This window comes from Natrix helvetica (genome assembly GCF_964273705.1).
Source record: "Natrix helvetica genome assembly, chromosome: 4".
Taxonomy (NCBI): Eukaryota; Metazoa; Chordata; class Lepidosauria; order Squamata; family Natricidae; genus Natrix; species Natrix helvetica.
Window position 1 is genome coordinate 79,421,562 of NC_138550.1, and position 15,546 is coordinate 79,437,107.

Below are 15,546 nucleotides of genomic sequence, written 5' to 3' on the forward strand. Positions count from 1 at the left end.
ATTGTTACTTCTGAAGATGTTTTGTATTTGTGACTTAAAACCATGATTTTATTACTTATTACCTAATATGGGATACAGATAATTGTACTTTATTCATTGAACATGGTTGAACAGTTAGCATGACGTATGAACTCAATAATACTTCTGAATGACCTAGAAAATTAAAACCAAAGGAAAGATTTTAAATTAATTTGAGATTTTTCTAGGAATTCCTTAGTATCATATATACTGCATTTTAGATTTGTGACTCATGGAAAGAAATGAGCAGATTCAGACACTCTTGAATAATATTTTCTTCTTCTTAGCAAATGATGAATCTTCCAGAAGGGGCTACTGTACCAGCCTTAGGTTTATCCAATAAGGCTGTCTTTGAAGGTAATATCTGCCTTTGTGTGTACTTAACTGCGTATTTGTGTATGTGAGTGTTTCTTTGATCATATTTGTGCTATGCAGGCTGATGAGAGAAATTAGCTGAGAGATGAGTGATCCTTAATTAATGTGGGGAGTTCTTAGTGCTATCCAGATGTTTGGGATTCTAAATTTCATAATGCAAATAAGTATCTCCAATAATTAGAGATTTTGAAAATTGCAGCCTAAAATATATGCATGGTAAAAAGTTTCTGTCACCTGGAAATTTTACCTTTTACTTTACATGGGCAAATTTCTGCAAATTTCTGTCTCCATTTTGTTGTTAAATTGGCAACAGAAGGCTTGACATATCAATTTAAACCATAAGATTGTTTGATATATTGCTTATCAGTGCACAAGAACTCGGTCACTGTGAATTGTTCAATGGATGGTGGTTAAAGCACACTGTGCTTTAAGTATAATATGTAAACACCGCTTCAATGCAGTTACAGAAGTCTTCGACTTACAACCGGTCATTAAAGGACTATTCAGAGTTATGGCAACCTCGGAAAAGATGCTTTTATGGCCCGTAAAGCATTTCCAGCCATATTAAACATTGCACTGCCCCTCCACAGTCACATCACTGCAGTTTGGGCGCTTGACAATTAGCTCACATTTATAACTGGTTGCAATCCATCACAGTCACATGACTTCTATGATTTTTGACTTTTTTGCCATTTTCTAGAAAAAAAATGCCCATTTGAGAGAACAAATTAGGACTTAAGACTGTGTAATATATGTTCTTTTATTTTATGTTGATGTTTATTTCTTGATACTTGGATAAAGTCAGATTGACTTATTTCATGAAATCATAGTTTAAAGTGACATAGTTTAGGCTCTGAGTATAATGCTCATTTGGAATTAGTCAAACAAAGGAAGATTTGGTTCTTGTTCTTGAGGCTTTTCTCAAAAAAGAGAAAATCAGAAGGAAGGTATGAGCTAAGATTACTTGTCTTGTTCCCATTATGTTAAACCATGGTTTGTTGCAGCATTTAATTCCTTCCTTCCTTCCTTCCTTCCTTCCTTCCTTCCTTCCTTCCTTCCTTCCTTCCTTCCTTCCTTCCTTCCTTCCTTCCTTCCTTCCTGTTAGATGTGTGTGTACTTTGGAAATGATTTGAAAAATGTTTCTCATACATAGTACCTCTGTACTATTTATTAAAGTCACCTACCTTTTCCAAGCTTCTACCAAGCCTGGGAAAAAAATGAAGTTACTTTAAGGAGTTGATTCATTGCACCTCCTAATGCAGCTGGATCTGTTTTTCAAGCTTGCTCCAAAATGTGAAAAATGTTGGACTGCTTTAATGAATAGTAGAGGCTTATCCCAAGCATTTCTCCAAATCAATTTTGAAGCTTGTGCTACTATATTATGGATATCCCAATTCATCATTTAGTTTGTTATTATGATTTTATATATGATTGGTTTTGCATATTTATCATCGTTATGTTCTAGTGATGGAATACCTTGTAAAAATACAAAGTAATCGAAAAAATGAAGTCACTTTTGCTTTTGCTGGTTACCATCTGGAGCAGGGAGGTCATTGAATGCAAAACATTTTGAATTTAGACCATATCAAATTTGAAATCCTTTCTTTTAAGCCCCAGGCACCTCATTTTGTTCACAAAACAGCTACCTCGTTAAATGGGTTGCCTTGACAATTTTGGAGGCCTTTTGAGCTCAAAGCAGCTCTGTTTCAAATATAAGAAACACAGGTTTGGACTCAGAATACTTTCAAAATGATCAAAACAGAACCTTTCAGTTTCAAAATGATTGGAATTCAAAATGTTTTGCATACTCCTACTGAACACCCATCACCATAGTCTTACGAAGAAAGCATCCGTAGCCTTTCTCTAACATTGTAAGAGAAGCCATGTATTTGAATTGATGGAACAGAGCTTAGTAAGCAAGTGATCTCAAAGATCCTAATGATACAAATGTTTCTGTCTCAAAACCTTCTGGTAGTGCAACCCTCTGCATATCTTTTCAGAACTAAACCTTACTGAGTTTAGTGGAAGTTACTCTCAGATTAGTATGAATGGGATCTTCTGCTGTGCCATATAGTGCTTGATTTTGTGAGTGTGAGGCTTCAATCTTTCAGCAAATCTAGCAGAAAGAAATTCAAATTAGCCACAGAGGATCTCTTAATACATTCACAATATTTGTCATGCAGGTTCTAGTAGGTTATCATATTTTAATTTCTTTTGAGCAATTTATTTTGTTCAGTGGAGTTACTATATTTACACTGCATTGACTGAGCAAATGATGGCAGGTTAGACATGGGCCTTGAATTCTTGGTTTCCACATGTTGGTATATTGTTTGAGTTCAGTAATAGCCTATGTAATTTCAGAAAACTCTGATTCTTGAATAGAAGCAATTCATCATAATTCGTGACTCACAATCTGGATCAAATTATTCTCTTCTGTATATTTTTAAGTGTTTCCTTTTTTGAATGGGTTTCTTTTTATTAATAATGTTAGCATAATTGTTATGAAACTGCAAGCTTTAATTGCTTCAGAAATAGGCCTAGACAGCTTAAATGCTTCTAAGTAATGGTAGTAGAGGAATAGAAATATTGATTTTCTTTGATTGCCCATTTCTGGATCAATGGGACAGTTAAAAATGGAGGAGGTTGACTCTGCAGTCTCATAGTAACATACCAGAAGTTAGAAAGTTCCAGTCTTGAATAAATAATGAATAAATATTTGAACATTACTTGAGGGAAAAGGAACCAAATAAATTGTAAAGCAATTTGTCCTAGGATTTTGACCAGATGGAAAAATTATGTCATTTGGAATTTCAAAGGGGAATTTAAAAGAAAGAAATGCACTTCATAGCAATCCAAGAAATTTAAGAATTTACATAAGATCAGGAAAATGTTTATTATTACAGATGGGGATGTACAGGAAAAAGTATGATTAGCATAAGAATTTCCTCAAAGTGTAGCATTTTCCCCCCAGGAAAGAGTATATTGGGGGCATTAAATGCACATCAGCTAAACATCCTGTCTGTACTATCCTGTTGAGAACAAGAGCTTGTATTTTCAGTATAGGAATATGCCATTATAATCCATTCTGGGATTTTTCGACATTCTACAGGATACATTGTACAGGATACTACTACTACAGTTAGGTTGGGAGCGTCAAAGTGCTTCCTGGTTGAAGGACTTAGCTAGTGGCATCACTATTGCCCAGGAAATGCTCTCTTGGGGACTACTTTCATGTCCCCATTAAGTTGCCCATTGAAGTGGTACCCATTTATCTACTCACGGTTAAGCTGCTGGATCGGCACAGCCGGGTCTTGAATGCAAGCCTGCCGATTATCAGCCTTGATTGTCCACTGTACAGGATAATGAAGCAATACTACTTATATGAGTACAATAGTTGCATTGTTTTCTGACATGAAAGGGCAGGCTGTCCTTTGGACTTGCTTTAGGGATGGAAGTTGTTTGCAACTCTTTAAATGAAACCTTTTCCTGGATCAGCTTGCATCAGAGAAGGGTACCTGGGCGATCCTGTAAAAAGATATAGCTACTTTGAGGGTAGAAGAGAGCTGCAATGTGAGTGTGCCCTGTCCATTTCATCTTTGAATCCAAAGTGCTGCACAGGCCTAATATGTACTAATTAGATCTGTGTTTTTCATACAGCTTTACATATGCAGAAATGATATAGCAATTAGTATTATTATTTGGTGTGTACCTATATTTAAGTATAAGATCTATTATTCCTCTCAACAACAGTTTTATATGGTAGGGTGTACTTAGAAAAAGTGAATAACCCAGCATCACCTAGTAAACTCCTGCGGATGATGGAAAATTAAAATCTGGATCCCTCTCAGTCCAATGCCACGGTTTTGAAAAGTCCTTTTGAGTTCTGTGGATTATACTTTTGGACATTGGGATTTGATTCAGTTCCAAAAGGTGTTTGGGAACATGTGGGAGCATGACATGGTACCGAGCATCAGGTAGCTCTTTAAAGCAGCTCTGTCTTTTCCAAGAATTGAATGGCAGTCCTTCACAGGCACTGCACCATCATGTCCGAGTCCCAAAGCACCTTTTGGGAATTGAATTCAAACTCCTGCTTAACTCCTGCCTTGTAGCGTAAGCCTATATATGCCCATTGAAGAGTAAATAGTTGATTATCGTAATTCTGGATGACTGGTATTCCTCTTCTACAAATGTTTTATCTTACCTCTTTTTTCTTTTGGTTCATTATATTTGATTGAGAGTAGACTAAAACTTTGCTGTCCCTGTTTCTAGTCCAACAGTTTGAAGAATACATCATTAATGAATGAATGGTTTATCTTATCTTATCTTTTCATACTGCATTTTCCCTGTCATGATCCCTTTTAAGAGCATAAGGAAATCTGAATGCATTGTTATACCAGCTTCTTTCTTTCATCTTGTTATGAAAGTTTAACTTATTCTAGCTCCTGTCATGGTTTGTATCATGAGGCCTAATTATTTTACCATGCAGTGTAATATCTTCTGACTTTCCTACTCATGCTGTGTAGATTATGGCTTAACTTGTCTTTATATTCTTTTTATCTTGAAGCTGGAGTTGTCTCTTTCTGTTTAGTGCTTGGTAACAGATGCCATATTTTTGCAGATTCCATACTTGATGATTTTTAAAGCAATAACATTTGTACGTTTGCAGCTGCAGATACAACAGCTCAAACAATTGAAGAAGAAAATCTCAGTAATGCTTCCAGACAGTACCGTGAAAATTACTTTCAGCCATGTAGTCTTTCAGGTATGCAATATGTTAAATTCAGTATCTAATTCTGGAGCAAAGCTGGTTCTTCAAACAGCTGACAAGTTGACCAGTTCAGGATAAGCACAACAATACTGAATTGAATTATTTATTCCAGAACCTCCCACAGAAGATCATCTCTTGCAGAATACACTGTGGCCCGAAACTCAAAAGTTGTAAGTTACTTTGTTTATAGATGTAAAAACATACCTCCAAAATGGAAACCATTTAAAGTCCTCGGGTTTTGAGTAATTTCAATTTTGTAGGTAGTTCACAACTTATGAATGTAATGGAAGTAAAGGTGGGAAATGGCAAAACCCACTAAAAATCATGACTCACATGACTGTGACATTGTAAACAGCTGTAAATGCACACCGGTTATTAACATCCAGAATGTGATCATCCAACTGTAGGAGGTGTGTATGGCTATCAGAACTTCAAAATCATAACTACCATATTTTTCGGAGTATAAGATGCATCTTTTTCCCTCAAAAAAGAGGCTGAAAATCTGGGTGCGTCTTACACTGAATACAGCATTTTTGGCCTCCCGAAACCCCACCCACTTCACCAAAATGGCCGTGCATAGCTTGTAGGAGGCTTTCAGAGAGCTCCTGGGGGCTGGGGAGGGCAGAAATGAGCAAAAAACGGCCCATTTTTTGCTCAATTTTGCCACCACTAACGCCCAGGAGCTTTCTATAAGCTTCCTAAAGGCTATCCATGCCCTTTTGGGGGGGCAAGAAACGGACCGTTTTTGGGAGGTTTGCATAGTGCAAAAACTTTTCTTTTAATTTGCCTCTTCAAAATCTTGGTGCGTCTTATACTCCAGTGCGTCTTATACTCTGAAAAACGCTGTAGCTCTGGGAAGATCAGTTGTAACTGTGAACAGTCATTAAGCAACTAGTTGTTAAGCAACGACTACCTGTACAATTTTCCTGTTAAATGTGGAGTTCTGGGTTAAATTAGGGCCAGATAGCTGATTGTATTTTTTAAAACTAGCTTGTGTATCCCACTCTTCGTGAAAGTGCAGAGCTTTGAACAAAGGGAAATGCTACTTCATGCTTCAAGCCATTTAGCAGGCTTAGCAGACAAAAGATTTATCAGAGTATTTTTCTTATATTTCTACCATTTGAATTTTAATGCTAATCCAAACATGGAAAAGTTTGGACTGCTCTTGGCTAAAGAGAGTGATGAAACAATGTGAAGAAAGTGTGCAGAAAAACGGCTTCCAGATTTTTTTTTTTCATATTCTTACCAGAAGCAGGCATAGAAGTCATGTGTCTGTGCATGATCTCCCCTCATGTTATGTGTTTTGTATATATGTGTCATTAGGAAGTGTGGGCAGGCTGAATATGCTCCACTCTGAATAAATAGGAGGCTTAGAATTGAATTCCAGTCTAATTCATGTTCTGTTCCAAAGGGATGCATTGGGAAATTTCTTCTGAAATTTTCTTCTCTGTAACTTCTGGTCTAATCTGGCCCATGTTCAAGTTCTCTCTCTCGCTCTCTATCTCTAACTTCATTTTCTAACTTCCCCCATTTGTTGCATTTTTGCGAGAATTATTATCTTGCTATGAACAGACAGATGCTCAGAATTCTGAGCCATGTTAAATAATTTCTTTCCCACATTCTTTTGCCTTGGAAAAAATAAAACCATTGAACTCTGCAGTATGAACAATACTGTAAGACATCAAGACTTTTACACATTCATAGATCTCTCAGAAGTACTTCTTTGAGGCCTTGCCTTTTAGATGTAAACTGGACTCACAAATATTCACATTTCCTGTACCTATGCTTAAGTATTGTGTATCAGTTACTAGTTGATGGTTGGTCACACAGTCAGTCAGATATTTATATTGGATTTGGTACTTCATCCACTTATCGAGTTCTTCCCAAGGACCTGGGATAGGGAGATGTTACCGTATTTTGCGGAGTATAAGACGCACCGGTGTATAAGATGCACCAAGATTTCAAAGAGGTAAGTAAGAAAAAAAAGTTTGTCCTCCCTGGCCCCCAGGAGCACTCTGCAGGCTTCAGCAGGGCTGGGGGAATGAAAAAACGCCCCCATTTTTACAATAAATGACCCATTTTTTGCAAAAATGGGGGCATTTTTGCCTTCCCCCAGCCCTGCTGAAGCCTGTGGAGTGCTTCTGGGGGCTGGAGGAAGGGAAAAAAACCTCGGTTTTTGCAAAAAAATGGGCCATTTTTCACATAAATGGGATGCGGGAATGGGGCTTTGAGAGGCCAAAAATGGCTGTATTCGGTGTATAAGACACACCAATATTTCCACGGTGTTTGGGAGGGGGGAAAGGTGCATCGTATACTCCCAAAAATATGGTATTTCATAATGTTAAAGGTATAATCACAGGATGTAAGCTGTTCCCTTAACTTTTGTTAATGTTGATGGTGTTCAAATGTTACTCCAGATGTTTTGGGATTTCACCCAAGAAAGCCTATCACTATCTTTGCTTTCTTTTACCATAGTCATTCTTCTGTTTGCAGGTCTTTGTATTTTGTCATTTTTTCTGGTTCTTTATCTTCTGTTCTGCTTTCTACTATTCAGACTTTTTTGTCTTTCTTATCGACAATTGTTAAGTCTGGGATGTTGTGTGGCAGGTATTTGTCAAGTCTGGGGTGTTGTGTGGTATGTACTTGTCTGTTCAAATTTTAAAGTTCAAGAGCACTTTAGCTTCTTCATTTTTATTACTTTATCTATTTTGTGGTCACACCAATTCTGATATTATTATTATTAAATTTACTGGCCACTCAACCAGTGGACTCTGGGTATTATCTGTGTTTAGTGCAGTTTGAATAATACACAGTTTTCAGTCTCCACAATCATGACTTTATACTTTTTACATACAAAAATTCTTCTCTTCGTTGTTTACACAGAGGTGCACAATTTTAGGCCCCGTCTCAACACTCAATTGCAGCCTACAGTGCATTCAAAGGGTTGTCGTGTTTGTGATTGTTGATGTGACAGAAGAAGAAATAATTAAATAAATGAAGAGTTATATTTAATATTTAAATGCAAATCAAACCAAAACTGGTCATTTTTAACTACTTCCGCAATGAGCTTCCCAATATGCCACTCAAAGGCCAAATCTTAGCCAAAACTGTCTATATCTAGCAAAGAGTGTGACTGGAAATGCTTCCATATTTAATAGTTTACTTCAAGGAGAACTCCCTTCCATTCATCTGCCTTGGGGCAATCATGTAAGACTTCTAAAGAAGCTTGGAAGTTTCTTCAACAACATGCATGGATCCATTTCAAATTTACATCTAATCTTAATCTTCCTTTGCATTCATAATAAGACATAATATAAGTAAAATAATGCCTATATTGCCATTAAATAGCTTCATTTTTCTTTTAAACATAACCACCTTTTTCATAATTATCAGGAAAATTTCTCTGTATAATAAGGCACATTTCCTTATCTCTGGTTATATAGGAAATTGAATAAGATTAAATGAAAAAAATAAATGGAATTGGAAATTCATTACTCTTGAACAGAAAAAGAAATGTGTGTATTTTAATACTTTGCATGTACATTAATTCACCTGTGGATCTTCATGATATAATAACACATAGGGAACCTTTCCTTGATACTCATGCCTAGTCCATATAAAATGTAGCCCTGCCCTTTTGTTCTTTTCCAACCTGGAACTTTGGGAAGGAAAAATCTCTTACTTATGAGACAGTCCCTATAACAGGAAAGTGTGATCTGTTCACTTCAGTACAGCATTGCCTAATTTATTAAACTTCATATTTAATACCCATTCCTCTGACCTTTTCTCTCTAATGAGTTATCTGATTATTATAAAGATTGTCTCCTGTGATCATCTTTAACTACCCATCCAAGGGCAAACTTTTATTACCAGAGCTGCCCATCTGAGCTTATTAAAGATGCAGATTAAACAACCCATAAGAGTTAGATTAGATTTCCTAATCCTTTTCCTAAAACAAATGAATAATGTTGCTATCCCTTTCTTCTAAGATGATGGTTGCAGGCAGAGTTTGTGGACCCTTTAATTATTCACGCATTACTTTTCATCTTTTATCAAGGAATTCAGAACATCATATTAGTAAAGTACAAAATGGAGCAGTTTGTAGGGAAATCATTGGATAAATGTAAACCAGTCTCAGCCCTTTGAGGTAGTCCAGACAAGAAGCGCAAATTATGAACACTAACAAACTACCTTTATTGTAAGATTACAGCAATAAAATCTTGGAAGTCTTTCTGGAAAACTACAGAGGATCCCTTCTGAGATACTTTCCATACCCATTTTCCTTCTGTAGGTTGAGATATCTTTTGTATGATGGTTGTCTGGAATGTGGAGCTAACTCCTGCCCCCCAAGATCATTCCCACATACCATTACAACCAGTGGGCCTCATATATAAGTGACAGTTTAAAAACAGGATGTTCCTTGTTGCAAGCTTCCTGTTTGCAAAATAAAGGGTTCAGATAAGCAATTATTGATATTGCCGCTCTTACCAGTAGAGCAAAGGAACACTTACCTCCCACGCCAATATTTTCTGGAAACAATACTTTTCCAAAAGAGGAAAAAAAACATGTTGAATGAGAAGAACAAGTTGAAATTAAATCCAAATAAGGGAAAGATGCTATTGGTACCAAGGGAAACTGGACTTGTGGATTGAAATTGAGCCTTTTTTACATAAGATCATTCTGCCATTTGAAAAAGATCTACACAGTTTGGGACATTTTCTCTATTCTCTATTGCCATTAGTTTCACAGGTAGCTGTATCATGGAGCTCCTTTCTAGCTGAAGCTCCATCTGTGGCCGTTGTTCAGGTCTGATAACAGTTACCTGTTAATCTGTACCCTGATTCTGTCCTGTCCAGACTACAGTATTACATTGTACTCTAAATGGAATTGCACAGGTTGTACTTGTATCTATAAATTGCATTTGATTCCACATTAAATGCAGCAGTTAGTTGCTAACTGGTATAGGGCATAGGGATCCCATGATGTCTGTACTGGTTGTCAAATCTTTACATGGTACAATTGGAGAAATTGTTATTAGCCTTTAGAGCCCCAAATGCCCCTTCTGAGAGACTGTTTTTCCTTTTATGAATTCATCTGGTTAAAATCTGTAGGAAAGTCCTTTGAAGAGGGTCTTGATGTCAGAAGATCATTTTCTCCTAGCCTAGCCTATAGGATACATTATTTTGGAAATTGTATTTGGTCCTTACTTTTTCTATGTGTAAAAAAATCTATAGAGAAATGTTTTTCAGCAGATTTAAATGATGGCTTACTTTAAATATACATGCTAATTTATGATTTTAATATATTGCATTTTGTGGCAATTTATTACCCAAGTAGGTAACATCATCAGTGTGACTGAATATGGGGTTTTCTTCCTGTTTATACATGGTAGCTTGCCATGTCCTTGCTGGGTAAGGATGAAGTTTTCTCTTTGGTAGTTCCTTGACATTCAAGTGAAAAATGATATCCTAGTCAGGGGCTAAAAAAACCCCACTCATTCACACTGATGCTATTATCTAGTCAGGTAATAAAACATCAGCAAGCAAGCAACCACACTTGGAGAATACCAGAGAGTCCACAGTTCAATCCTGAGCTACATGTATTTTCTTCTATTGAATTTTGTATTTTATATTTTAATTAACGTTACTTGAATATTTGAGTATAAACACAGGTTCCAAAGTAGTAAATAATATCCAGCTTTTTAACTTGCACTTTTATAAATATCAATGAGCTGAATAATAACACCCAATTGTTTTAAAACAGAATAATATCCTTGATTACTGTTCTCAAATGTAATCTGTAATTGAAAAGAACAAGTCAATTGATTAAAACAATAACAAGAGAAGAATATTTTTTCTTCACTCTTCCTGAGAACTCTTAGGAGATCTGAGGTAAAGCAATTCTCTCTGCTAGAATAAGGGAGGCATTTAAAGTATCCAGCAGCAACATTTGTAGATAATTATATATTTTAGGAGAAAAAAGTACTCTTTGAAAGGCCAGAAGTTGGATCAGTTCTAAATGGAGGTCAATATGAACTAATGTCCAGTACCTAATTTCTGGCAGACGTCCTCAAGGATATCCTTAATGGGCTGACAAATCCCTCATAACAGGTTGATTTTGCTTCACAGCAAAATCTTCAGGGGAAAAAAAAAGGCAAGCAGGAGTTCACATCTTTCAAATGGCACAATCAAAAGATAACTAACATAGCATACCTTATAAGGAAGAAAATGAGTGTGTGTGTGTTTGTTTGTTTGTTTGTAAGTGTAATGGCTGCCATATGTGTGAGGCTAGTTGCAAAACACCAAAAGACTGTTTGGTGAAATGATACCTGCCATTCTTTCTGACTGCATCTATTATTGGATTGGTTTTATCTTGAATATTTACTGTCAATCCCTATTGTTTATCTTGGTCTTTTTTAAATAGCAAATTACTAAGAAACATGGGGGCTGAGCATCAAGAGAGATTACCTCATGAATGTTAGTTATGTGAATAGACCACATCAGTGGTGGGTTGCAGGCGATATGCCCCAGTGCGGTGTACTGGAGTCTGCTCAGAGCACCGGGTACCGTTCCGGTACGGTGCTCTGGAGGCCCCACCCACCTGCCTGAGCTCCTTACCTGTCCTTTAAAGCCTTCGGGGCTTCCGCGCACATACATGGTGCATATAACGCCTGTGCGACGCTCTGCAAGCAGCTGGAGTGTTGCGGAGGCTTGTGGAGGCGTTGCTGGCAGGCACGACACATGCGCTGCACGCGTCCATGTGGACGATCCTGGGCCGGATCGGAACCCACCACTAGACCACATGGATATCACACAAAACAGCTCACTGATATAAAATCCCTGAAATTGTCATACCTGGTTGTACTTGAACGATTACGTTGTTATGCCTCATTTGGTAGGTTTCTTGTACTAAGACCTTTAGCAAACTTGCAGACCTTATCTTGCAGGAATTTAAGTTAGAAAATAATTCATTTCACCAGCATAGATAGGCCTTCCACATGCCATCTTCCTGCTGTTATCAGGAAACTGCAAGCTGTTATCTGCAAACATGGCAATGCATATTGCTGCAGAGATTTATTTGTATAGCATCACTCCATCCAGACAGTCTGTAGAAGAAAATATCTCTACCCAGGTAATGCCACTTGAATTCAGCATAGGTTTCTGACAGTAAGAGAAATTGTTATTTGATTTTGGATTTGCTTTTCTTTTCTTGCTACCCTATAACAAAATCATGAAATTAAAATTGTGCTTTTAAAGTGTGGATTTAAAATTGTGTCTTTTCCTTGTTTCATTTGTTTCAGAACAAATTCCAGAATCTGGTTAGCTAAAAGTAATTGAGAATTTCAGTTGGCACTATTGGTTTTTTTAAAAAACTTTATTTAAAAATTATCTCTTTTCTGTTTGAACATTAATAAGAATATTGCAAACTAATTAGAAGTATATGATATAGTATAAATCAGAATAATCTATCCTGCTGATATTATAAAATTGGTAAAGTGGTGGCCAAAACTCCCTATGTAAGTTAGTATTTACTAAAACTTTTATCCTCTTGGATAGTTGTAACAACGGTACCCATTTCTCAACAAGTTACAGTCCTTTGAATTGTTTTGTAAGCAATAGAAACCTCTCAGCTAATTCCTTGAAAGAGACGTTTGATGGGAGGGAGTCTAATTATTACCCTTAATTAGTCTACTTTCTATAACAACCCAAATGATTTTTAAAACTTTGAAGTCACAAACGTATTTTGACAAGCAAAAGGAAAATATTTTTTGTTCCTCGTTGTATTGGTATCTTGAAATAATCTTGAAAGCAGCTATGTGCAGTCATGTAAAATGTAGGTTGAAAGTTGCCATAGCAGCAGAGAAATAGATAAGTTTGGAATAATTGTCCAAAAATAGACCATTTAGCAATTGCATGTCTGTAAGACAATATTGAAGCCTCAGCATCATAGTTTAAAATTAATTTTAATTTTGATAAATATTTAAATAGATAACATGGTTAAAAATATGCTGAAAGATTGAAAAGATCAAATTGTGAAAATACGAATTTTGAAATACTTACAATAGAATACAACACACCACACACACCACACACATGTATATGTATTATATATAATTTCAATTATATTGTTTATGCAGTAGTGTTTAACACTTATAATTAGATGCCCTTTACAGATTTTGGAGTTTTGTTTCGGGTATTCACTATGTACACTTCCAGATATTTGATTACCATTGGTATGAATTAGTAGTAGTTCACACATCTATATTTTCTTTTTTTCCCTTTTTTTAATAAAAAAATTATTGGTTTTTATACATATATGGGGAAAAGGTAAGGGGATATACAAAACATTTTGGCAGCTCCCACACTGGTGATAGAAATCCATCCAAAACTCACAATTTTTACAATCTTAAAAACAAATACAAAAGATAAGCAGAAAACAAGATCTTATTCTATAATGTTAACCATGTGTTCATTCATTTTCCTTTGTCACTTTCTAGAGTGTCACCAATTGCTGTTATTTCAAATACTTTTATTTTTGTGATCTGAGCCTTTTCGATATTGCTCCTTCCCCCCTATCCCCAGAGGAAGCCTCAGCCCCCCCGTCCTTCTTGTCTTGCACCCTACTGTCCCTTCCACTACCTTCGCTGTGTTCATCCTCTGTGAGGGGAAAATGTTTTTTTATGAAGGCTTCCGCCTCCTGCACTGTATTAATTCTAATCCTGTTTCCCTCCCAGAAGATCAACATTCCCCCTGGCAACAACCATCTAAACCAAATTCCTTTATTGTATAGTTTCTTTGATAAGGAGGAATACTTCCTCCTTCTCTCTCTTATCTTTTTTGGAATCTGCTTAAGGATGGTGATTTCTTCATCTTTATATTTCAATGGTCTCTCCCTTTGGGTCCCAAGCACCTCATCCCTTGTGGTCCTCCTGAGAAATTTAACATGTACCTCCCTTGGAACATTATGACTTCTAGCATATGCTGAATTTATCCTATAAACTAGGTCTATATCGCACCACAGCTGTTTTTTTATCTCTCTTAATATAATCTGCTAAAATTGTACTCATGATATCCTTAAGGTCTTCATTTTCTGTCTCTGGTAGGTTCTGGAATCTAAGAAAAAAGGACATTCTTTCAAATTCTATTTTTGCCAAAAAGTTTTCCAAGTCTGCATTTCCCTTCCGGATTGTTTTAATTTCTTCCCCCAGCTCAGCCGCTCCCTCCTCCAACACCACAATTTTATGTTTATTTTCTGCAATATGATGTTTAACATCTCTGAGTTCCTCTTTAAGCTCTGTCATTTCTTTTTTCAATTCATTTTGACCCCTCATAAATTCTTGAAACATTTGAGAAACAGATAGTTCTTTTGGTCCCACTCCAGTCCCCTCTTGCTGTAACAGTGAGGTAATTTTCGTTTGTTGCATACTAGGACTGGAGGAGGCAGATGAGTGGGCCAAAAGTGACTTGCCCATCGTGCAAGTCACACATCACACAGAGATGTGAGTCTTTTCCCAGGAAGATGGCGTCTGAGGATTTCTCAGCTGTGCTGATCCCCAAAACAAAGCCGAAAGTGACAGTTCACAGTTCCAAGGCAGAGGCAAACCAAAAGGAAATTCATGAATGATGTTAGTGATGCAATTAACAAATCTAACAAAATGATGCAACAACAGATATGCAAGAAATGAGGGTGAAAGGAGATGACCTTAATAGAGCTAGACCAGATTTGAAGAGAAAAACACGGCTTAAGTTCAAAACAATGAGAAACTATGGGTTAAATGGCTTAGACACCTCCCTAGTTCACATGTATATAAAAAGGGAAGGAGAGACAGCATAGTCACACTTGCAAGTTTCTTTTATAGATAATCCAAATAATAGTAGATTTGGCCTTCCTGTCGAGTGAATTGTTGGTCTGGGTTACTTTGTAGGGCTGACAATGTGCATCCGAAGTTATGTCTAGGCTTCTTCTGGAATATGCAGGGTTTATGGACTGGGATATTGTTTCACTGAATATTAACAAGTTTCAAAAGGTTTGAATTGATTAATAATATATGAATCTTGCACTTGAGATTACTTTTCCTTTTACAATCTCATTTTCTTTATTATTTTAGATATGGACATGGTTATGAAATATTTTGTGTTGCCTGCAATAATGCAGGCACTGTGATAGCCTCTGCGTGTAAGGTAAGGAAATACTTTTAAACAATAGCTTTGAAATTCACATCCAAAGTGATAAATATCGGATCGTTCACTGTATTGGATGGTTTTAGGAACAACAGAAGAATCCTATCATTTTCAGTAGTCTAATTCTGCATCCCACATGTTATATAATGTATAATATGTGATACACACACACACACACGTATATAACATACACAATATTATATA

At 36.5% G+C, this 15,546-nt stretch overlaps 1 protein-coding gene across 1 annotated transcript in view; it reads left to right on the forward strand.

Annotated features, from left to right (window-relative positions):
• The window catches only part of ELP2 (elongator acetyltransferase complex subunit 2), a 55,441-nt gene that overhangs the window by 27,213 nt on the left and 12,682 nt on the right, over positions 1–15,546 (forward strand). The window contains exons 14-17 of the mRNA XM_081951160.1: positions 306–375; positions 5,060–5,155; positions 5,274–5,331; positions 15,270–15,342. Of these exons, the coding sequence (XP_081807286.1) occupies positions 306–375; positions 5,060–5,155; positions 5,274–5,331; positions 15,270–15,342 (297 nt within the window). The remainder of the gene's footprint in view (positions 1–305; positions 376–5,059; positions 5,156–5,273; positions 5,332–15,269; positions 15,343–15,546) is intronic.